Genomic DNA, 23966 nt, shown 5'->3' with positions numbered 1-23966 from the left:
AGAGGTCTCAGGGCGGTTCACGTAAAAACATTGCAGTATATAAAATAAAAATAAAAGCAGAGAAGGCCCGTTCTCGTGTTGCCACCCTCTGGACCTCTCGAGATGGCTGGGAGCAGGAGAGAGAATCCACAAAGCAACACCCAGGAAGGTAGGCGGTTAGGATTGTGGAGGCAGACCTCCTTTGTTGCTTTACCCTCTGACAATCCTGCCTTCGGATATGAATTGCAGGAGGTGGACTCGGTGACCCTCAGTGGTCCCTTCCAACTCTAGAATTATATAATTGTGAGGAATGGGGTGGGTATCCCTAGTTTTGACAGCTCACAAGCCACCGGCAAGGCTTGCCATTTGTTGTGTATTTGTCTATAAGCGCATCGCCTGCCCCCAAACCCGTCTTGAATTAGCAACCGTTGCAACTTCCTGTGGCAGGGAGTTCCACAGGCTTACGCGTGAGTTGCACAAAGGTGTGCTTTATTTTGTGAGGGGATGACACTTCGAACTCGGAGGGGCAAAGGTTCAATGAGAGAGTCCTGCTGGTTGAGGGAAAATATTTTATCCAGCCCCCAAATCTGCTCAGAGCTCCTGCTTTCCTGCGCCATTTCAGAGCTGGCTAGAATACTGGGGGGCAAGCTGGACAGGGAGGAGAGTCTTGTTCCCAGGAGGGGCACCACAATGATGGGGCTGAAAGTATTTGGGGGTCTGGCATGGGCTATGAACTCTCCACCTTTACCTGCTCTCTCTCTCTCTCTGTCTCTTTTCGTTTCTCTCATTCTTTCTTTCCTGCCCAGACTGTTGGGCAGAAGGAAACCTACTTTGCCCGGATGCGCCGTGCCCACAAGGTACACGGGCAGAGATGCCCATACCGAAGCATGGACTTGTCGGGTTCTGGGGCATGCTATTGTATTGTGTGCTTCTAAACCGGGGTACGGGGGTGCCTGGTTGTCAAAGGCAGGAGGCCCCATGAGGATGACTCGCTAGGAGAAAAGGTGATTTGCAGTGTTTGGGGCTTTTCAGTTCGGAGGAAAGGCGAGTTGAGAGGTGACGTGATGGAACTGTGTGAAGTTATTATGCATGGCATTGAGAAAGCTGAATGTTGGAAGATTTAGGACAGATAAAAAAAGTAGGCCTGCCTTATGTTCTCTGGCTGGGATCTGTGCCAAAGCGGCTGCCATGCTTTGTTCAGAAGCCACAGAGCCTCCTCAGCCTTTTACAGAGTCAGACTTCCCTGGGCTACCTAGCTTTTAAAAACGTTTTTACAACCCACCCTATATTGAGATGGCCATTTCTTTTAAACCCTTTTTAATCTTGCATTTTAAATTATTGTAAACCTGCCCTGGGGAACCTTAGGGTGGGTCATGAATCAAAATAATCGCAGCAATAACAACAGCTCAGTGCTGTCGACAGTGACTGGCAACAGCTTTCCAGTCTTTCTTTTCTTTTTCCAAATATTTTTATCGGTTTTTACACAAACAAATTTAAAATAGTGGAAAAAAGAAGAACTTTTAACATATCCACACATGAGATTCTCTGAAGCTCGTGACTCCCCCCCCCCCCCCGTCTCCTACATGGGGTCCTTAAAATATTTTTTCTAAAACTACATATCATTACATTTTCCACAGTTTTCATTTCTCTAAATTGTCCGTGTCTTTTGTTTCTTTACAAGTTATTTTTTAAGTCCAGCTGACGTTTTTATTTGTTTGCAATTATCTTCTAAGTAAGTTATAATTTTTTCCCATTCTTCTTTAAAGTCTTTATCTTCTTCATTCCTGAGTCTCCCGGTCAGTTTTGACCATTGGTAGCCAAACTAAGGCCCAGGGGCCGGATGTGGCCCAATTGCCTTCTAAATCTGGCCCACGGGTGGTCCGGGAATCAGCGTGTTTTTAAATGAGTAGAATGTGTCTTTTTATTTAAAATGCATCTCTGGGTTATTTATGGGGCATAGGAATTTGTTCATATTTTTTTTCCAAAATATAGTCCGGCCCCCTGCAAGGTCTGAGGGACAGTGGACCGGCCTCTGCTAGAAAAGTTTGCTGACCCCTGGTTTTGACATTTCAGCATAGTCCAGCAGTTCGGGACTGTTGTTTCCTTCCATCTTTGGGCTAGTAGCATCCTTGCAGCTGTTGTCACGTACATAAACAGTCTTTTCTGGTCTTTTGGAATGTTGGTACCTGTAATTCCTAAGAGAAAAGCTTCTAGGTTTTTTTTTACAAACATTTTCTCCCCCAGTTCATTATACTATACAGTGGTGCCTCGCAAGACGAAATTAATTCGTTCCGCAAGTTTTTTCTTCTTGCGAGTTTTTCATCTTGCGAAGCACGGTTTCCCATAGGAATGCATTGAAAATCAATTAATGCGTTCCTATGGAAACCGCTTGCCAGGCTGGGGGTGCGGAGAAGGGCTTTTCTCCCCACCGCAAGCCTTCAGGACAGGTACGGGAACAGAGGGGAAGGGGCGCAGCGCTTCTCCTCTGTTCCCGGGGCTTGCGGTGGGAGGAGGGTTTTTCCTCCCCACCGCCAACATTCAGAACAGCATTCTGAATGTTGGCGGTGGGAAGGAAAACCCTCCTCCCACCGCAAGTCTTCAGGACAGCCATCCGAAGGCTGGTGCGGGAAGAAGGGCTTTCCGCCCCACCGCCAGCCTTCGGAGGAGCCTTCCGAAGGCTGGTGCGGGGAGAAGGGCTTTCCGCCCCACCGCCAGCCTTCGGAGGAGCCTTCCGAAGGCTGGTGCGGGGAGAAGGGCTTTTCTCCCCCCCCCCGCCAGCCTTCGGAGGAGCCTTCCGAAGGCTGGCGCGGGGAGAAGGGCTTTCCGCCCCACCGCCAGCCTTCGGAGGAGGTCCAAGGACAGTGGGGAAGACACGCTGCGCTTCCCCGCTTCCCCGCTGTCCCGGAGATTTCCCTATGGGCTTTCGTCTTGCGAAGGAAGCCCATAGGGAAATTCGTTTTGCGAAGCGCCTCCAAAACAGAAAACCCTTTCGTCTAGCGGGTTTTCCGTCTTGCGAGGCGTTCGTCTTGCGGGGCACCACTGTATATCAATTCCCAAAATGGCTTTGTCATCTTACATGACCACCACATATGAGCTACAGCTCTTTTAACAGCTCCTGTGATTTTGAGTGTCTGCTGGTGTGGCGTGGCTGGGGTCAGTGCATGCCCCCAAGTCTGTGGTGTGCTGCCTCCTAAGATAAACAGACCCCTACCCTTCGTGCAAATTGGGGGGAGTGCCATTTGCCCTCCTATTGTGTTCCTGTCTGCCTTTCCCTCCCTTCCCTGCATGGGCACCCCATACTGAGCCCCCAAACAGGAGAGCATGGGGGGCAACAGTTAATGTTCAAGGGAGTCGGGTGTGGGGAGGCTGTCAACTTTGCATGGCCAGGCGAGAGGCCGGCCAGCTTTCAACATGCCCACCGCCCGTGTCCCACCCCAGCAGAACTCCACATCCCTCACAGAGGAGCAGCTGAGGAAGGACGTGGCAGCTGGCAGGATCCCCAGCTCTGGCGGCCGGGTCCGGCGAGCCACCCAGGTAACGAGTGTGAAAGCCGGCTCCATGGGGATCTGGCCAGCTGGGGATAGCGGCGTTCGCCCTGGGTTGGGCAGCCATTCTGAGCTCTGTCCTTTTCAAGGATGCCCAGCCGTTTTCAGGCCTACCAGCGCAAGTAGATAAATAGGTACCACTGCGGCGGGAAGGTAAATGGTGTTTCTGTGCGCTCTGGCGCTGGTCACGGCGTCCTGTTGGGCCAGAAGTGGTTTGGTCATGCTGGCCACATGACCCAGAAAAGCTGTCTGTGGACAAACGCAGGCTCCCTCGGCCTGAAAGCGGAGATGAGTGCCGCACCCCATAGTCGAATTTGACTGGACTGAATCGTCCAGGAGTCCTTTACCTCTCTGTACTGGGCCTGCAGGTCCTCTTTTGCTCTGCCTGTCTGCCTCTCTCTCTCTCTCCCCCCTTCCTTCCTTCCCTGACTCTCTCGCCTCCATCCTTCAGGTGCAGGAAGCCCAGTTGAGACGTGATGCTGAAATCTGGGAGATGCTGTCCCGCTGGCAGGCCTCCTCCCGCAGGGCACCCCCTCCTCCCAAGGAGAAGGAGGAGGGCACCCCCAAACCCCCTCCAGCAGGACTGCGGACCCCCTCAGCTGCCCAGGCAGCCCACCTTGGCCCTCCTCGCTCCTTTGCCTCCTTGGCCAGGGCTCCTCTGCTCCCCGCTTCTCTTGCTGCTGCTCCCGGCTCCCAGGTACATCCCTGCCCTTCCTTGGCTTCATAGGGGAGTCCTGGGTCTCCCTGCTTGGCCCTGTCCTGGGGCACACCTGCTTGCTGCCAGCGCACTGGCTGAAATCATACTCATCAGGGCCATATTGGTTTTGGAAGCCAAGCCACAGGGTGGGGGAGAGGGGCTCAGAGCTTATGTCTTATTCCCATTTCCAGGGATTCTGTCCTCCCTTCCCTCTGCCCTTCCTTCCATCCTTTTGTCTTGCCCAACCTTCCTATTCTTTCTTTTTTTTAAAAAAAAATTATTTATGTATTCATTCATTCATTTGACAAAGTAATAATCAGAAACAAATAATAATCAAAATGTGCACCCCACCCCGAGACAATTCCATTGTCACTATCCAACCTCCCAAAATTTCAACACCTCTTGCGATGTTTGACCTCTTTCCGTTTTGACAGTACAAATTCTACAAACACGCCCCCTTATCTCTTCAAAGTCATTTGTCCTGCGTATTCCCCTTCTTACCTTAATGGCACATGTCAATTTATCATTAATAGCTATATCCCACACCTCTTTATACCACCCTTCTATTTTATATTCTGCTTGCACCTTCCACTTCCTAGCTATCATAATTTGTGCAGCTGTCAATAAATTTGTGAGCAAGTCCTTCCTAGCCTGCGAACCTTCCACTCCATCGTAAATTGGTAATAATGCTGACTCTGGACTTTCAGTCAGCTTTAACATAGTGAGTTCTTCCATTTCATGCAGCTCAATGTGGTGCCTTCCATAGTTCTAGTTACAGCTTAGTTGGTCTCTTAATTGGTCTCTAAGGTGCTACTGGAAGGAATTTTTTTTAATTTTGTTTCGACTACAGCAGACCAACACGGCTACCCACCTGTAAATAGTGATTTCTGTTCTCCTTAAACACCCTTTGCCAAAAAAATGTTTACACCCCCACCACATGTGAATATAATTCCCGGATTCCTGACATCCCCTCCAACATAAAACTGAATTCCTTGTTTATTTGATTTAATCTGGCTGGTGTTAGATACCATCTCCAAACTAATTTATAATAATTTTATTTTATTCTTACAGACAACATTTTGAACATATGTTTCTCCCATATTTCCCCCCAGCTTTGACTATCTGCCCTGTGTGGGGAAAGGAGACAATCTTCCTGTTAAGTTGTGGGTGAACATATCAGATGACACAGCGATTCTTCAAACAGCTCTTGTTTATTCACAGGCCAGAACAGAACTGAACTGAAGGGTTCAGTCAGCCTGCTTATATAGAGCTCCAGTATAATGTAACTGTAACAATTTTCTAAAACTATCCAATCACTGAATGTCACTTTCGATCCCTTATTTGCATAACTATCTACAGTACCCCCCTGCTGGCCCAGGGTGAGAACTTCAGTACATAACACTTCCTTTTCTGCCTGCTTCCATCTTTCCTTCTGTTCTTCCCTCCTTCCTTTTCTCTCTCCTTCCCTCCACCCTGCCATCTTTCCCTTCAACTTTCTGTCTTTCTGTCTGCCTTTCCCTCCTCCTCCCCTCCTTCCTGCCCTCCTTTCTCCTATCCTTCCATCCTCCCTTTCCTCCCCACTACCTTCCTGTCTTCTCTCTACCTCTCTCACTGAACATCTTCTCTTGGCCTCAAGCCCCAGGGACAAGGAATCCCCGGCGGAAGGTCTTCAGACTCCTCCAGCAACCTGCTCTCTTCCTCCCATTACCGCCTCAGGGTGTCTGAGGCTAAAAAGGTATCCACAAGCAGGGCAGAGTGGGCAGCGAATGGAGCTTTGGCATGGAGAGGTGTGTGAGAAGGGGAGAGCTCTGCCACACAGCAAACACACAGCTGTCCAGAGCAGAGGCAGAAAAAGGCGTCCCCTCAAAAAAATATCTAGAAGGCATTTTTGAAAAAAAACAAAATCTGTGTGGAATTTGAGGGGCCATTGGTACCAAAGCTAGCTCCTCTTTTCTCCCTCTTGCCTTGGACTTCACCCTGCTTTTGGCATTGCTCATCTAGAAGATGCAAAGCAAGCATTGGCAGGGGTTGGACTGGATGATTGGGGAACATTCCAGATCTATGATTCTGGGCTCATGTTTGGCAGCACAGAAAGGTGGCAGCGCAGAAAGCACAGCGGTTGCTAGATCAGGTTACAAGTTGCGGAAGTGAAGTGGGTGACCAGGGAGGAAGTGGGCGAAACCCTTAATTGGGAGCACCGCCGTTCCTAGGAAATGGATTCTTTGTTCTCTTGCTGTGATCATTAAAATTTCTAACTGGTAAGAGGACGCTTTTCGTTTTGTTCTGCTTATCTGCTGCCAAAGGGTGGGGAGGAAGCTAAGTTCCAGAAGCCTGACACTGTGTTTGCAATTCACAACTCGGGGCTGATGGGAGTTGTGGTCCAAAGCAGCCAGAGAGAACCAGGCAGATGGAGAACGTGGTTGCGACAGCTCTTTGGGAGAGCGGGTGGCTGAGTGATAGTCAGTGGGTGGTTGTGCCACCCCACCCACCCCATGGGCTTAGAGTTTGGGGCATGTTCTGGGCAGTGGGTGGTTCTCTCTCTCTCTCTCTCTCTCTCTCTCTCTCTCTCTGAGCTGTGGTGGCTGGCTGGCTGTGGCACATGTTGTGGAGCAGTGTGCTTTGAGATTTGCCTCGCCTGTCAGCTGGTCCCCTCACTTTCCTCTGAATCTTCCTCTTCTGTCTCAGTACTGGTTACTCTACAAGGGCTTCTCTCTCCTTCCCGAAATCGCTTTCTACTGGAAGCTGCCGGACCCCTTCCTGGGGAACAAGGTAATCTTAACTGCATGGACTGTGGGGGGCAGGGTGAGAAGCAGGGATGAGAGCCATTCCAGGGGCTCTGTGCGTGTGTCTGTTTGCATGGCATTGGCATCAAAACAAAAGAAAGTCCTTGGCACAGCGCTGAGGCACATGGTCAATGTCTTTGCTGGCTTTGGAAGAGGATGAGACAAAATCAAGGAGGGAAGGGGCTTCTAGCCACAGCCAGAGGCAGCAATGCTTTGGAATATCAGTTGCTGGAAACCACAGGAGGGCGAGCGTTGCTCTTGAGCTCCAGTCCGGCTTTCTGGTTTTCCATGGAGACATCAGGTTGGCCCCTGTGCAAACAGGATGCCATTGGCCTCATCCAGCAGGCTGTTCCTTGTGTTCTTCTGAAAGAGGACAGAGAGCACGGTGCCGATAGATAGATAGATAGATAGATAGATAGATAGATAGATAGATGATAGATAATTTATTACGGTCAGAGACCAGCTTATAAAACACACTTGGGGGTACAGTCCCAGAAGGAAAACAAACATTTAAAACAATGTACAACAATAAATTTAAAATTTATAAATGCGATAAGCATACACTTAAAACTTTAAGCAGTGCCGATAATGCCAAGGTTGCAGGTTCGATCTCTGTATGGGACGGCTGCATATTCCTGCACTGCAGGGGGCTGGACTAGACCACTGGTTCCCAACCTTATTTTGGCCATGCCCCACCTAAGCATCTCTAAAATCCTGATCCCCCCCTCCCCCGTGACATATAATTCTTATTATTCAAGAAGTGAACTCCTATTCACGTGGAGGAAGCCTAAAAGGCCATGAACTGTTAATAACTCATTCTCAAATTGCCCCCCTGTGGGGCGTGTGCCCCCACGTTGGGAACCGTGGGACTAGACAATCCTCGGGATCCCTTCCAACTCCACAATTCTGTGAAATGAATGGTGACGCTGCAGTTTTGTGCCCCCTGTGCCAACTTTAAAGAGAAGGTCGTAAAGCAAGATATGTTAATATTTAAATCTTAGAATAGCTTTTGGTATGAATTGTGCATTGCTTTGTAATGATTTGTTGGGTCTCTGGACTGTAATAAAGATTGATGATGATGAATAGCTTTGGAAGTGGATATAGGCTGTAGGGTTAGAAGTAGAAGATAGTGTATTTTAAACTAGTATTACTTGTAAGGGATAAAATTTGGAGATTTTTATGGTAAAAGTAAGTGTGATTTAAAAAATGGTTAAAACTTATGATCTATGTAAACTGCTAAAGATGAGGTAAAATGAATATCAGATAGGGGGGACTAGGGGAAGCTCACCTAACAATGTTTAGAAAAAAAATGATAAGACAAGAATTTGTTTGTATTGTTTGTTTTTCTGTTTGTGTTGTTTAGTTGTGTTATAAAATGAATTAAAAAAAATTGGGAAAAAATAAAAATAAAGGGAAGGTCGTGCCTTGGGGGATCACAAAGAGAACACTCTGTGTGGGGGTTTTTTGCGGGGGGGGGGAGTGAAGCTTTTCATCTCTCGCATACACACACCTGTAGAAGCCACAATGCCTCTGAATAAACTAGCTGTGGGGAATCCCAAGTGAGGAGAAGGCTGCTGTTTTCATCAGGTCCCACTTGCGGGCTTCCCCTAATGGGCCTCTGGTTGACCACTGGGAAAACAAGGTGCTGGACTACGAGGCCTGATCCAGCAGCTTCCGGGCTCCTCTGAAGTCCATGCACAGAGCCCTCTTTGTTTTCTGCGCCAAGAAGCTGCAAATCTTTGGAGCAGGGTTGCAAGTTACTTCCAGCCTCGGGAGCCTAACCCGGCCCTCTAAGGTTCTTTTTCCAGCCCTTGAGTCTCTGCGGCACCAGTCAGTCACATCGACGGCCCCACCCACTTATGACTTTAGTCCCTCCCACTTTAGCCCCACCCACCGCCGAGGGAGACCCTTGGGCAGAAGAAGGTTCTCTACTGCTTGAGGCAGACACCTTCCTGATGACTTCTGTGTTTTAGAAGAACTTAAAATGTGGGGAGGGAGTAGGCGAGTGAACGGCAGCATAAAGGGGGTGCGCGTTGCTTTTGGGGGTGCCATGCTAGCCCCAGAAGCCGTTCGCCACCATGCACAGGGTGCAATTTCTTTGAAAGACTCCCCAAAGTCTGTTTTTTTAATTATTACTTGACTCTATGAAATGTGATGATATTGTATCTAGCTTCGTATAAACTGGGTCTGGTTAGAGAAGTCTTACTCGTTTGCGTTTCAGTTCAGTCACCTTCCTATTTACTTGATTTAAATTTATTTAAAAATTCCCCAGCCTGTCCTACCTTGCAAGGTTGTTGTGGGGATGAAATAGGCAGCATTTTGGGGGAAATGCAACGGTGGAGGGAAATTCACTTTTTACGAAGTTGAAAATTTCAAAAAGGGGGCCTTACGATGGGTGCATGAGACTTGTGCGGGGGTGCAGCCCCTGACCTGCATCAAGATGGAATGACCTGACCCCTCTCGCCCCACATTTGCAGGTTGGATCCTACGGGGGGCGCCTTCGCTACACCCTTTCCTACAATGCCGGAGGACGAGGCACCCCACTGCCGGACGCTGATGTGCAGATCACTGTAAGGAAGAGTTCCTGCTTGCTCAGGAGAGGGCTGGGTTTCTACAGGTTTAGCTAGAGAGGTTGTGGGGGGGGGGCATCCCCTGGAATTCACTGGGCATCGGGACCTGTATAGCAGCAGAGGCCCTCATTTCTGGGATTGGAGGAAGCTCTGAGTCCCACATACACCACTCCCATAAATGTTTATTTAGGCCTCTGATTTGGAGGCAACTAGATAAAGGTCTTTGGGGGGGGATTTAGCAGCCACTAGCAGAAATATCATGTGAGTAAGAAAAGGGACGTGGGTGGTGCTGTGGTCTAAACCACTGAGCCTCTTCTTGGGTTTGCCGATCAGAAGGTCCGAATCCCCGCGACGGAAGGAGCTCCCGTTGCTCTGCCCCAGCTCCTGCCAATCTAGCAGTTTGAAAGCATGGCAGTGCAAGTAGATAAATAGGTACCGCTGCGGTGGGAAGGTAAACGGTGTTTCTGTGCACTCTGGTTTCCATCATGGTGTCCTGTTGCCCCAGGAGCAGTTTTGTCCTACTGACCACATGACCCGGAAAGCTGCCTGTGGCCAAACGCTGGTTCCCTCAGCCTGAAAGTGAGATGAGCACCACAACCCCATAGTCACCTTTGACTGGACTTAACCATCCAGGGGTCCTTTACCTTTACCTTCTGAATAAGGTTACTAGCTATTGTGGCTACTAGCCATTGTGGCTACTAGCCACAAGCGCCATGCTCTGATTTCATGGGAGGAGGCAGCGACGCTTCTGAATCCCAGTTGCTGGAAACTACAGGAGCGTTGATCCCATGCTTGAATCCTCTTTGAGGGCTTCTCTTAGGGGCTGTTGGAATTCCTGCTCCATGATTGCAGTCATGGGATTGTTGTCTTTCACATGACGAGCTCTTGACAGGGGCATCACAGTGAACAGGATACTGGACTGATCCAGCCAGATCTTCTTATGTTCTTACATTCTCTTTTGGTGTCTCCCCCCCCCCCCAGGGTAACGACATCACCTTGGTGGCCTACCTGTCGGAGCTGCGGCCTCGGGAACGCAAGAGCTTTGAGGTCATCTTCCAGGAGGTGAGGCCTCCCTGTGCCGTCTGCACCTGAGCTCCGTGTTTCTCTTGGTGGCAATGAAGCCACCCCATATACCTGGGAAGGGGAGAGAGGTGGGGATCCAGGCAACACTGACACTGCTTTGGTGGAGAACGTGGGCGAATCTGGCTTAAATAAAGCAGCTGGAGGAGCAATGGATCTAAGTTTACGGACCCTGCAGTTTGTTTCCGTTGTCCATTGCCACTTGTCCTGTCCCTCTGCTGTGCCCACAAAATGAGCTTATCTGGCTCTGCAAGAACTTCTTCTTCATGGTCAGAGACTGCAATATTTCTGAATACTAGTTGCAGGAAAACTCAGGAGGGAAGAGTTGCAGTGAAGCCACTTCCATTACTGCCCCTTCCCTTCCCCGCTTTCTTTTCTCTCTCTCTCTCTCTATATATATATGGTAAAGTAATAATCATAAATAAATAAGAATAAAAATGTGCCCCCCCCACCAAGACCATTCCATTGTAACTAATCCAACCTCTCAAAATTTCAACACCTCTTGTGATGGTTTGACCCCTTTCCGTTTTAACAATACAAATTCTACAAACATATCTTCCATATCTTGTTGAAATCATTTCTCCTGCGTATTCCCTGTCTTACCTTAATGGCACATGTTAATTTATCATTAATAGCTACATCCCACACCTCTTTATACCGTTCTTCCATTTTATATTCTGCTTGCCCCTTCCACTTCCTAGCTATCATAATTCGTGCAGCTGTCAATAAATTTGTGAGCACGTCCTTCATAGCCTGTGAACCTTCCACCCCATCGTAAATGAATAATAATGCTACCTCTGGACTTTTGGTCAGCTTTAACTTCTTCTCTGCTTTCTGCTGGTACATGTGGAAATGTTAAGGATAGTAGGAAAGGATATATTGAATAAGTATTATTCTTCCTTTACTCATACTAGTAAGTCATGTAGCAGAGCAGATTCCCCTCAATATAGCTGGAAGCTAGTTTGCAGATTCATATGAATCTCTTAGTTAAGTCTATTCCTGGTTCCCCCTTTTGATCCCTTTTAAAAGAATAAAGACACGAGAGTCTTTCTGAGTAAAGTAACAAGTTTAGTCACATTTCAGTTCATGATTTGATCCCTGACAGGCAGGCTTCACTTGGTAGTTACATAAAGAAACTGTGAGTTTGTCTCATATGGAGACTGAACTGAGAGCCAGCAAACAGCAAAATTTACATTAAGATAACAAAATGGCTGCAGGAGAGCAGCATGCCAGCGAAAGAACAGCAAGACAATAGAAAGACAAAACGACTGGGAAAATGACTGCATGACTCAGCTCTTTTATGGAGTCAGACAGCGCCAAGGGCCTTCTGGCAGTTCTCTCACTACGTGAAGCAAAGTTACAGGGAGCCAGACAGAGGGCCTTCTCAGTAGTGACGCCCCCCCTGTAGAACACCCTTCCATCAGATGTCAAGATAATAAACAACTATCTGACTTCCAGAAGGCATCTGAAGGCAGCCCACTTTAGGGAAGCTTTTAATATTTGATGAAATAAAAAAATTCCTTCCAGTAGCACCTTAAAGACCAACTAAGTTAGTTCTTGGTATGAGCTTTCGTGTGCATGCACACTTCTTCTGCACACGAAAGCTCATACCAAGAACTAACTTAGTTGGTCTTTAAGGTGCTACTGGAAGGAATTTTTTTATTTTGACTATGGCAGACCAACACGGCTACCTATCTACTACTGGAATATTTGATGAATAATTGTATTTTCATATTTTGCTGGAAGCCGCTCAGTGTGGCTGGGGAAACCCAGCCAGATGGGCAGGGAATAAATACTATATCATCATCATCATCATCTCCTAGGTCAGTGTTTCCCAACCGGTGTTCCGCGGCACACTAGTGTGCCGCGAGACGTTGCCTGGTGTGCCGTGGGAGGGAGGCGGGCGAGTCGGGCGGCGAGAGGTGGGGCGGCGGCGACGAGGAGAGGCCGCCCAGCGCGGGGCTCTCGCCGTCTGCCTGCCTGGCTGCCTGCGTGGCGCTGACGTCACGGGGCTGTAACGTGCCCCACATTGGCACACGCGGGGCGGCGAGTGAGCTCCCTCCCACATCCCATCGCCGCTCGCTTCGGCCGGCCTACTGGGCTGTCGCAGGCGGAAGGCCTGCGCATGCGCGAGGTTTTTGCGCCTTCAGGATTCCCTTCACGCCTTCCTCCTCCCGGGTTCTTGAGAGCGCGGGAAGCGGCAGCGCGAGACCGGCGTTGAGCCTGGTAGGTATTGCGCTTGCCAAGGCAGTCATTTGGGAAATGAAAACTTGCAAAGCAAGCAACCAGTTCAATCTGAAGTACGTGTATGCTTAATATCCTGTATCTGAAACCTGTTCTGCCCCCTCCCCCACACTTGGTGCCATTTTCATCTACACATGCAGCAGAGTAAGTTGACCAATAGTTGAATAGTACCAATTCAGATGGCAGATGGGAGAATGACAGTGCTGAATGCTTTCCCATGTAGAACAGTCCCTGCAAATAAAAACCTAGCATATTTGGAAGAGGGATGCTAGCCTAACCATTACCTTCTATGCTGTTACTATTTTTTTATTATTTTTTTACATAAGTAAAAAGTGACCTTTCCCCATCTGGCATGGTGGTGTGCCTCGAGATTTTTTTCATGAAACAAGTGTGCCTTTGCCCAAAAAAGGTTGGGAAACACTGTCCTAGGTCACATGCAGGGGGAGAAAGTTCCAGACCAGTGGAACAGCAAGTTACCCTGACTGGATATCCCCCTGCTTGTGCCCACTCTAGAGAAATAAGGAATGTTGCATTTGACTGCGCCAATGGATTCCATCCCACAGTATCAACCTTCCCCCCTTTTTCTCCCCAGCAATACTGGAAGCGCCCAGATGGCCGGCCAGCCACCCGGGAGCACCTCATGATGGTCCTGGCTGACCTGGACGAGATTCTCATCCGCGCCACTCACTCCACCGAGATGCTGTCGGCTGGCATCACCGGTGTCAGCATGGAGACCGCGGTGCCCACCTACACCAGCCTGCCCCGGGCTCTGGAGGTGGAGGAATGCCGCTGCCCACCGGGCTACCAGGGTCTTTCCTGCCAGGTGAGCCTCTTCGCTGGGCCAGGCTGGGCACGTGGGCTCATGGGGCACTGTTTGCTGATGCCACCCTGTCCCTCTTGCAGGATTGTGCAGCTGGCTACACCCGGACAGGCGGTGGGCTCTACCTGGGGCACTGTGCGCTGTGCGAATGCAACGGGCATTCAGATTCCTGCCACCCTGAGACCGGCGCCTGTTCGGTGAGCAACTTCCATAGGCACATAAACTCGGGTGTAAAAGTGTATTGGGAAATGATCCATAATGAATTGAGGACAAAATGTTTAAAATTGATTTTCGAAAAACAACAACAGAATCCTTTCTCTTGGGGATAATTCAGACTGAAATTCCCAGGTGTCAAAAAAGGTTATTTATGTATGCCACTACTGCGGCCAAATGGGATGTGGGAAGCAAAGTTCTTAACCCAAGGTACTATTTCTGGGTTAGCGGAGTCTGTAACCTGAAGTGTCTGCAACCTGAAGCGTCTGTAACCCGAGGTACCACTGTACTAATACCAATCATTCAAGTACCAAATTATTCAAGTACCAGATCATTCATATAATTTAGGTGGCTAGAATTGATGGCTTGATGATTTACTTTATTTCTGCATTCCAAAATCTTACGGATTTCAATTACATTCCGGTCAAAATAACAATCCCTTATACAACTACTGCAATATTAATAACTTCTCCTTTTTAACTTTTATTAAACAAACATTACATACAAAAAAACCACAAACTAATCTTACATTGGATATTTCTAGACTTAAGATAGTTATTGCAATATACATAATCAAATTGTCAAACATCTAGAATAAGTGTGTATTATATAAAAGAAATAAAAAGAGAGAGAGAAAAGAAAAAAAGAAAAAGAAAAATGCACGATGATAAAACCAAAAAATTAACAAAACTAAAACTACCTATCAAACGAAAAAGCAGTATTTAGTTAATTCAAACCCGTATCAGGGTGTTCTGCTCACAAAGTCCCTCATACTGGGTTGAATGCCATTTTTAATTTGTTGGTTTGTTGACTTCCGTCCACTCTTTGCGGTTTCAGTTCAGCCATTTCTATCTTTGATCTGTATTTAATTATTTGTCTCCATCTTGGGATACCTCTGTCTGCGAAATCAGTCTAAACACAGCCAAGCGTTATTGTTGGAACCATGTTTATTCAAGTAATTTTAACAACTTCTAGTCTTGTTGACACATTAAATGATTTGCCCTTCCCAGAGCTGCCTTCATCATGCTGCTGGGGAGTTCTGTGAGAAGTGTGCACCCGGATTCTACGGAGACGCTACTGCTGGCACCCCAGAGGACTGCCAGCCCTGCGCCTGTCCGCTGACGGATCCGGAAAACCAGTACGATGTTGGCTCATTGAGAGAGAGAAAGAGAGAGAGACTGAGTAGATGGGGGCTTGACTGGGTTTCAGGATGGCAGCGGATGTGGATTTGTGGGCAAATCTGCTTTAGCTAGCCACTCCGGGTGGATAAAGGTATCAAGGGTTACAAAAGAGTATTGGGAAAGGGGTCCATAATGAATTGGAAAAAAAATGTTTAAAAGTACTTTCCCAAAAAAACCCAGAGTCCTTTCTGTTGGAGATAATTCAGACTGACATTCCCAGGTGTCAAAAAATGTTATTTATGTATGCCGCTACTGTGCCCGGGGTTTTGTTAGTCCCAAAATGGAAAATGAGTGAAGTCCCAGCCAAAGAAGAATGGCAACTTAAGCTGACGGAATATGCGCAGCTTGCGGACCTGAGATATAGAATAAGAGAACAAGAAGAACATATGTTTAGAGGAGACTGGAAAGCGTTTATTGAATAAATGGGAAATCATTGTGTACAGCTGAAAACGCTGGCAGCATTAAGATAAATTCAACAGTGTAAATAAGTTGTGATGGATGCAATAATGGCATTCAGAATGGTGCAGTTTCTGTAAAATATGCAGGGATTTATGATATGTAAAATGAACCGTGGAAAGAGAAAAAAAGGAAGTCACGGATATTTCAAGGATGTAAAAATGAGTACTTTGAATTGTAAAACAGAAAATTGAAAAAAATATATATATACCCCCCAAAAGCTATCAAGGGTTAGTAGCCACAGTGACTGCTCTGTTTTTTGGGCTTCCCATTGAGGCAGCTCGTTGGGCCCCGTGAGAACAGGATGCTGGACTAAGATGGGTCTGATTCAACAGGGCTTTTCTTATTTTTTCTTCCCATGGGGGCACCTAGATAGATGGTCTCTCCCTATCCAGGGGCAGTCTACCTTCAAATGCCAGTCCCTGGAAATCTCAAATGGGGAGAGCATTCCTGCTTGGGTCCTGCTTGGGGGTGTTATAAGAAAACATGCTCCCTTTCCCTTATGGGCTATTCCAGAGCCCTTAAGTGGGTTCCCTATCAGTAGGAGAAAATAACAGAGGCCAACGAGAGAATGTTGAGAAGCAAAGTGGCTAGCAAGCCTGATCTTTATTCAGCTGTTGCAACAGGGTCCTCACTCACCACACGCAGGAGGGAGGAGGGACCCAGAACATTGGGGCTTATATAGACTTTTGAAATTGCCCACCCTGTAGCCAGAGACCACCCCCCAAAAAACATACATACATCACAGAAGGAGGCAGTCTTCAGCAGAAATCCTGTTTGCCAGGATACCTGACAGTGGTCACTGATTGCTTTATCTGGGCAGAAGCCTTTCCCCATTTGCCTCTCTTACTGCAATGACTATTTGAGGTCATTGGGAGAGTCAAAATGGCTTCAGGATTGCCCTCTCGTACTATTTGAGGCACATGGTTCATATATTTAGATATGTGTGCATTTATGAATATTCTATATTTGGGACCTTCAAATTCTTATAACGGGGCTTCCCTGCTGAGGGGCATCTGGTTGGCCTGCTTAGATGGACTCTTCTGATATCCTTTAAGCCTCCTGACTCTTCTTCCTTACTTTATTTATTTTTTTCAGGTTCTCAAGGACGTGTGAGAGCCTGGGGGGCGGAGGCTACCGCTGCACAGCCTGTGAGCCGGGCTACACCGGCCAGTATTGCGAGCAGTGAGTATCCAACTGGCCGGCGGACAAGCAGGGATGTAGCTCAGTAGCTCTTTTGGTTGTGGATCTGCCCTAATGTTAGGATTTTTATCTATCCGAGCTGCTACAGCGAGTGGTACTATGATTTGTATACATCATGTGAGTGTCTGAGAGAGCGTGAGAAAGAAAGGCTGTATTATCTCTTCCTACTGAGTACTATTGGAAGTTGATTTCGCTTCTATGTGTGTCGAGGTTCTGTACTGGTGTTCAGAGAGCACAGACGTACTGATGGAGTCTCTGTATAGGTAAAGGTAAAGGGACCCCTGACCATTAGGTCCAGTCGTGACAGACTCTGGGGTTGTGGCACTCATCTCGCTTTATTGGCCAAGGGAGCCGGCGTACAGCTTCCGGATCATGTGGCCAGCATGACTAAGCCGCCTCTGGCGAACCAGAGCAGCACACAGAAATGCCGTTTACTTTCCCGCCAGAGCGGTACCTATTTATCTACTTGCACTTTGACGTGCTTTCGAACTGCTAGGTTGGCAGGAGCTGGGACCGAGCAACGGGAGCTCACTCCGTCATGGGGATTTGAACCGCCGACCTTCTGATCGGCAAGTCCTAGGCTCTGTGGTTTAACCCACAGCGCCACCCGAGTCCCCGAGTCTCTGTATATAAGACTGTAAATAAAGTAGTTTTTGTGGGAATGTTCAGGGATGCAGGAGAGGATATATTGTCTGATAATAGCCTTTCCAACTTGTGTTAACAAGTTCACAATTTAGCAGAGTAACATTCCCCTTTTTAAACTTGCAGCGGATGCGTTTGCTCATGCTCGCTAAAGCCTCTATAATAACTGTTCTGGTATTTTCCCCTTATTCCCTCATAAAAGATAAGACACAACGCAGTCTTCTACAAAAGTATAAAAAGAGTTTACTCACATATCATTCTGTTCACAATAGGATCCCAGAAGGCAGACTTAGCTTAGAAAAGTAACATTTACCTGGAAACTATCTCATAAGAAGACAGTACCTTTGTCCTCTCTTGGCTGGAAGCCAAGAGGGCATCTTTGGCTAAGCAGATGTTGCTTTTTTCGATGCCTGTAGTCAAAAAGAGAGAGATGGCTGCCCTGCCCTGTGCTTTTGTCATTACCTGCACAGGTGAGGCCACACCCACCCCTGGTCACATGCAGAGGAAGCCTGTCCCAGCCCAGAAGGAAACAGGAAGTTTACCTGCTGGCTGGACAAACATTCCTCCCCATGTGTAAACAAGTTCACTCTAGGAAAGTTGTACTTGACTGCTCTTGTGTTTCATATCCCACAGTTTTAGAACTACGATTGAGTCTTTCTTCTGCTATGATATACCAGAAGGCTGGCGTGCTCTTTTCAGGCGAGAAGGGTTGCTTATTACTGGCTGCTCTGGACTGAAGAAGATTTACAGCCAGAGAGGGCCACCGGGGAACGCTCCGGAGACTTTGCAGCCTTCCCAGGGCGTTTTTCCAACACCTAACTCTCAATAACTCTTCTGTCACCGCTGTTAGGGCTGTTAGGGCCACTGACTGGTCTCTTTCCCAGAGGTGTGACTCTCACCTGTCTCTCTCTCTCTCTCTCTCTCTCTCTTGCTTCCTTCTCAGGTGTGCTCCAGGTTACACTGGAAACCCCAATATCCGTGGGCAGAAGTGTGTGTCGCTGGGTGAGTACGAAGTCCGCCAGCTGGCCTCTGCCTTAATACACAGACACAGACACACACACACACTGCACACGCCACACTGCCAGCAGCGAAGGGTTGCTGTGTATAGATAGAGGAGCCCGCCAGGTCAGGCCGGTAGCATATCTGGCCCAGCTTCCTGTTCTCATAATGGCCAACCAGAAGCCTGTGAGAAACCCACAAGCAGGGATGCTTTAGCTGAGATTCCTGATTGCAGCGGGTTGGAATAGATGACCCTCAGGAGCCCTTCCAGCGCTCCAATTCCATTATCCTTTGATTCTGCACTGCAGTTTCGAGCAGCCAAGAGTCGGAAGCACTGCTTCCTCCAACCGTGGATAGCCATCATAGTTCATAGCCATTGGTAACCCTTTTCTCCATGAATTTGCCCCATGCTCTTTTAGAGTCATGTAAGCTGGTGGTCCTCCCTGCTTCCTGTGTAGGCAAGTTCCGTAGTTTAACTCTGCACTGCAGGAGGATGGACTTCCCTTTATCCTCCTCGAACCTTCCAAAACTCAGCTTCATCAGATGTCTGCAAGTTCTTGTGTTCTGTTTGTTTGTTTTGTATAATAATTTTTATTAGATTTACATATACAGTCATACCTCGGGTTACAGACGCTTCAGGTTGCCTTTTTTCAGGTTACGGACCCGCCGAAACCTGGAAGTACCGGAACTGGTTACTTCCTGGTTTTGGCTGTCGCTCATGCGCAGAAGCGCTAAATCACACTTTGCGCATGCGCAGAAGCACCGAATTGCAACCCGCGCAGATGCAGGTTGCGAATGCTGTGGGTTGCGTACATGCATCCCGCACGGATCACGTTCGCAACCGGAGCGTCCACTGTAATCACATTACGTAGCGTCATATCTTCTTATTTAACCTTTTTGGCTCAACTCAAGTTCTTGTATTCTGAGAGAGGGGGGTGGGGTGAGGAACCTTTTCTTTCTCTTTAAAAAATATATATATTTATGCTTATCAGGTTTATACATTTCACTAATTTTACAATCATTTCAGCATTTCAAAACTTGACTTCCTTCTCCCTCTTTCTGCGGTTCCTTAAATTTATTTTTAATACCTTCTGCATATCCAAATTAACTCAATTTGCTCATTTATTCATCTACTTTAAATATATACTCTTACGAAAATGCAGGTTATTACAATAATCCTGCCAATGTTCTTATCTGTTTGCAGTTTATCTGTAAATATTCCATAAACCATTTCCATTATTTTATAAAAAGTTTGTTATCTTGATTTCTTATTTTTCCAGTAAGTTTTGCCATTTCTGCATATGCCATAAGTTTTTGTATCCATTCTTCCTTTGCTGGGACTTCTTTCCATTTTTGGGCGAGTAACATTCTTGCCGCTGTACAGTAGTAGCATACATGAATAAGTTTCTATAAAGTTTACCGTATTTTTCGCTCCATAGGACGCTCCTGACCAAAAGACGCACCAAGTTTTTAGAGCAGGAAAACAAGAAAAAAAATCTGACTCAAATTTTGTACTAAACTATTTAAAACAGCAAAGTGTGTGGCTCCTGTCCACTTTGCTGCTTTAAAGCGAGCCATGGTATATAATGATGAGAATGGAAAAAGGACACATTCCATTATAATGTAGCTGTTTTCATTATCACTGGGAAGTCAGTATTGGCAGCAGTCACAAAAACTAAAATTTGAGCATTTTACTGTTATTAATCAAGAATATTAATAGTCAGGGAGAGAAACCAGGGCTGTGCAAATGAGAAGTGCTTGGAGTATGGAGGAACAGCAAAAAGATAATAATAATAATAATAATAATAATAATAATAATAATAATAATAATAATAATAATAATAATAATAATTTATTTCTACCCCGCCCATCTGGCTGGGCCTCCCCAGCCACTCTGGGCGGCTTCCAAAAGAATATTAAAATACTGTGAAGCTAAAGATCAAATGATTGTGCTCCAGTTCCTAAATCTCTGAAGTTTTCTCAAAACAGGCATGGTTGTTTTGAAAGGAAGATTCAAAATGGAGTGACTGAGCAAAGAACAGAGGAGGAATAGAGGGCAGATAAATAGCTTCCATTCAATACCAAGAGAACACAATGTTTTTGGCTTAGTATAGGTGGACTGTACTTGTAAGAATTTGTATAATGAATTATAGAGTTGGAGTGGAATATCAGAGCCTCTTTTCAGCAGTAAAGATTAGCTACTAGGAACATGGTCCACACACACACAGGATGTCTGGTTATAGCTGTGTAGTTTAAACTGTTCCTGAGCCAGATACCTGCTCAGTTTTAGCTGAAATTACTATTACTGGTTTGTGGAGATGCTTTGCATGTATTTATGACCATTTCCCCAAAACTGCTACTTGAAGAAATCCCCAAACCTACTATTTTTAAACTTCAAATGGAGCTCAGAATCCAGTTAGGCAATCCTTTGCAGTTGAATTAGGAGGCACTGAGAGACAGCAATTTGCTGCTCCCCACCCCCACCCTCCACCCCAGCAGCACACAATCTTCCCTCTGCTTGCAAACCTTGCAAACCTTGTCCGGACTTCAGGGGAAAGCAAAGTCTGTAGGCAGAGCAGTGTAGCTCCCCACCCCTCACCCCCAAAAAGCACCCCAGCAGCACACAATCTTCCCTCTGCTTGCAAACCTTGCAAACCTTGTCGGGACTTCAGGGGAAAGCAAAGGCTGTAGGCAGAGCAGTGTGGCTCCTCCCCCCACCCCCAAAGAGCAGCCCGGGAGCGCACAGCCTTCCCTCTGCTTGCAAACCTTGCAAACCTTGTCGGGACTTCAGGGGGAAAGCAAAGGCTATAGGCAGAGCCGCGTGGCTCCTCCCCCCACCCCCAAAGAGCAGCCCGGGAGCGCACAGCCTTCCCGCTGCTTGCAAACCTTGCAAACCTTGTCGGGACTTCAGGGGAAAGCAGAGGCTGCCGGCAGAGCACCGTGGCTCCTCCCCCCACCCCCAAAGAGCAGCCCAGGAGCACAGGACAACAGCGATTTGGCTCCAGGGAACACACATTCGCTCCATAAGACGCACAGACTTTTCCCCTTACTTTTTAGGAGGGAAAAAGTGCGTCCTATGGAGCGAAAAATACGGTAGGTAGTTCTCTCCCTATAATTCCCAAAAGAAAAGCTTCTGGGGTTTTTAAACAAAGGTTATTTTAAACATCCTTTTCATTTCATTATATATCATTTCCCAGTAAGCTTTAACCTTAATACAAGACCACCACATATGATCAAAAGAACCTTCTTTCTCTTTACGTTTCTGTCCCTATAATTCCCAAAAGAAAAACTGTAATTCTAATTCTTTTGGGGAAAATCTTTTCTTTCTCCACTTCCTCCTGGGCATGCATCTTTGCATACCTTTCTATCCCTAAACCTTTCTTCCTAGAGCAGTCGCCCTTGTCAGGAGTTCAGCGTACACTTGAGTAGGACCCTGGCAGAGACACATGCCCGACTGGCATGTTCCCTCCCTCCTGGTCATTCGTTCGGGAGCTTCAAAAGCTTTCTTCTGCCCGAACATCACAGCGACCAATGCCAACAGACATCGGCACACTTAGGGATCTGCAGAGTCTTCGCAACTTCCGTAACAGACTTCAGCAACTCAGCATTTTGGCTAATCTACTTTATTTACATATAAACACACATGGAGCACTGCAACATGGCTCCCTCTCTATCTAGCATCAGACAGCAAAGAGAAAAAGAACAAAGGACAATAGTCCCACTTCACGGAACACAGTAACACAAACATCCTGTCTCCGTCGCTTCCCGCTTTGTGGAGTCAAAACATATACCGTCATGTGAAAGACAACAATCCCATGACTGCAATCATGGAGCAGGAATTCTGACAGCCCCATCCCTTCCATCATTTTGGCTGCCCTAATCTGAGCCTTTCTCAACTCCGCAGGTACTCCAGACCAGCCAGGCCTCGTCGTGCAAGTCCATCCTCCGCGGACCGCCGTCTCGCAAGGCAGCGAGGTGACCCTGCGTTGCCACGTCAGCGGGGCTCCACCGCACTATTTCTACTGGTCCCGTGAAGACGGGCGCCCCGTGCCCAGCACCACCCAACGCAGGCAGCAAGGTGGGTTACTGTCAGGGACTGGGCAGAGGAGGAATGGTCGAGACAGTACCCCCAGTTTGACTCTTCCAGAGAGGAGGAAGAGGACGACATTTTAGATTCACAACAGGAGTTTGAGGGAGGTTGCCGCTCAGAGGCAGACGAGGCGAGAAGCTGGGAAATAATGTGAGAGGAGGAGGTGGAAGAGGAAGCGCCAGGGGGGCGACAGCTGATGGACACGGTGTCTTTAAAAAGCATTCCAGACCTCCCCTCCCAGAACCTGGCGAGCCTTGAAAATAGGGGATCAAAGAGCTCAAAGGCAGAGGGCAGCACCCATAGAAGTGACGAATGAGGAAGTGGGAGAGATGGGGGGTGGAGATTCACTCAGGACAACGCCATTATCCAAGAGGCTGGGTTCTATAGCCTCTCTCTGTAGATACGGAATAAAAAGTGGACGGCAAGAAACATTCCCTCGTCTTTGTACATTCCTAGGCAACCAGCCGGGAGTCGCTGGCAGCAGCCTGACAGTTACCATCAGGGTTTCAGAGGGAGGGTGGAAGCTGGCTTGGTAAATGAATAAATTCTGAGCCACTCAGTCTTGCTTAAAAGGAAGATGGCTACCTTCATTCATATGCTGCCTCAGTGGAGAATTGTATGTGTCTCCCCTCCTTACCCACTGTAACATTTACGCACAGACTCCCTCCCAAAGACAGCCTTCTGTAAATTATGTACAATTTTTCTGGGAAAGGGTGTTTAAGGAGATAACAGAAATCACTGGGTTAAAGCTGACTGAAAGTCCAGAGGTAGCATTTTTATCCATTTACAATGGGGTGGAAGGTTTGCAGGCTAGGAAGGACTTACTCACAAATTCATTTGATGACAGCTGCACGCATTATGATTAAAGGGGCAAGCAGAATATAAAATGGAAGGATGGTATAAAGAGGTGCGTGGGATGTAGCTATTGATGATAAATTGACATGTGCCATTAAGGTAAGACGGGGAATACGCAGGAGAAATGATTTCGATGAGATATGGAAGATATATTTGTAGAATTTGTATTGTTAAAACAGGTGCTGGAATTTTGGGAGGTTGGATAGTTGCAGTGGAACGGTCTCTGTGCTGGGGTGCACATTTTTATTCTTATTTATGTATAATAATAATAATTTGTTTATACCCTGCCCATCTGGTTGGGTTTTCCTAGCCACTCTGAGCAGCTCACAACAGAATATTAAAAACATGATAAGTTATCAAACATTAAAAACTTTAATAGCCTTCAGATACAGTGGTACCTTGCAAGACAAATGCCTCGCAAGACGAAAAACACGCAAGACGAAAGAGTTTTCCGTTTTTTGAGTCGTTCCGCAAGACGAATTTCCCTATGGGCTTGCTTCGCAAGACGAAACATCTTGCGAGTTCTTGCGAGTTTGTTTCCTTTTTCTTAAAGCCGCTAAGCCGTTAATAGCCGCTAAGCCGCTAATAGCTGCTAAGCCACTAATAGCC

At 47.3% G+C, this 23966-nt stretch overlaps 1 protein-coding gene across 17 annotated transcripts in view; it reads left to right on the top strand.

Moving 5' to 3' along the window:
* Positions 1 to 23966, top strand: part of HSPG2 (heparan sulfate proteoglycan 2) — a 224478-nt gene that overhangs the window by 125989 nt on the left and 74523 nt on the right. For 11 of the 17 annotated variants that reach the window (XM_081202842.1, XM_081202856.1, XM_081202851.1 and 8 more), the window contains 13 exons: positions 786 to 836; positions 3418 to 3513; positions 3976 to 4221; positions 5858 to 5956; positions 6907 to 6990; positions 9482 to 9574; positions 10556 to 10636; positions 13491 to 13721; positions 13802 to 13915; positions 14942 to 15069; positions 16667 to 16753; positions 18357 to 18415; positions 22317 to 22490. In XM_081202842.1, coding sequence (XP_081058968.1) covers positions 786 to 836; positions 3418 to 3513; positions 3976 to 4221; positions 5858 to 5956; positions 6907 to 6990; positions 9482 to 9574; positions 10556 to 10636; positions 13491 to 13721; positions 13802 to 13915; positions 14942 to 15069; positions 16667 to 16753; positions 18357 to 18415; positions 22317 to 22490 — 1543 coding nt within the window. The remainder of the gene's footprint in view (positions 1 to 785; positions 837 to 3417; positions 3514 to 3975; positions 4222 to 5857; positions 5957 to 6906; positions 6991 to 9481; positions 9575 to 10555; positions 10637 to 13490; positions 13722 to 13801; positions 13916 to 14941; positions 15070 to 16666; positions 16754 to 18356; positions 18416 to 22316; positions 22491 to 23966) is intronic. The other 6 variants (XM_081202846.1, XM_081202848.1, XM_081202845.1 and 3 more) reach the window with 4 other exon arrangements.

The sequence above is a fragment of the Podarcis bocagei genome (genome assembly GCF_964188305.1).
Source record: "Podarcis bocagei genome assembly, chromosome: 7".
Taxonomy (NCBI): Eukaryota; Metazoa; Chordata; class Lepidosauria; order Squamata; family Lacertidae; genus Podarcis; species Podarcis bocagei.
The sequence above is the reverse complement of the archived record's forward strand: the minus strand, read 5'-3'. Positions and strand labels throughout refer to the sequence as shown.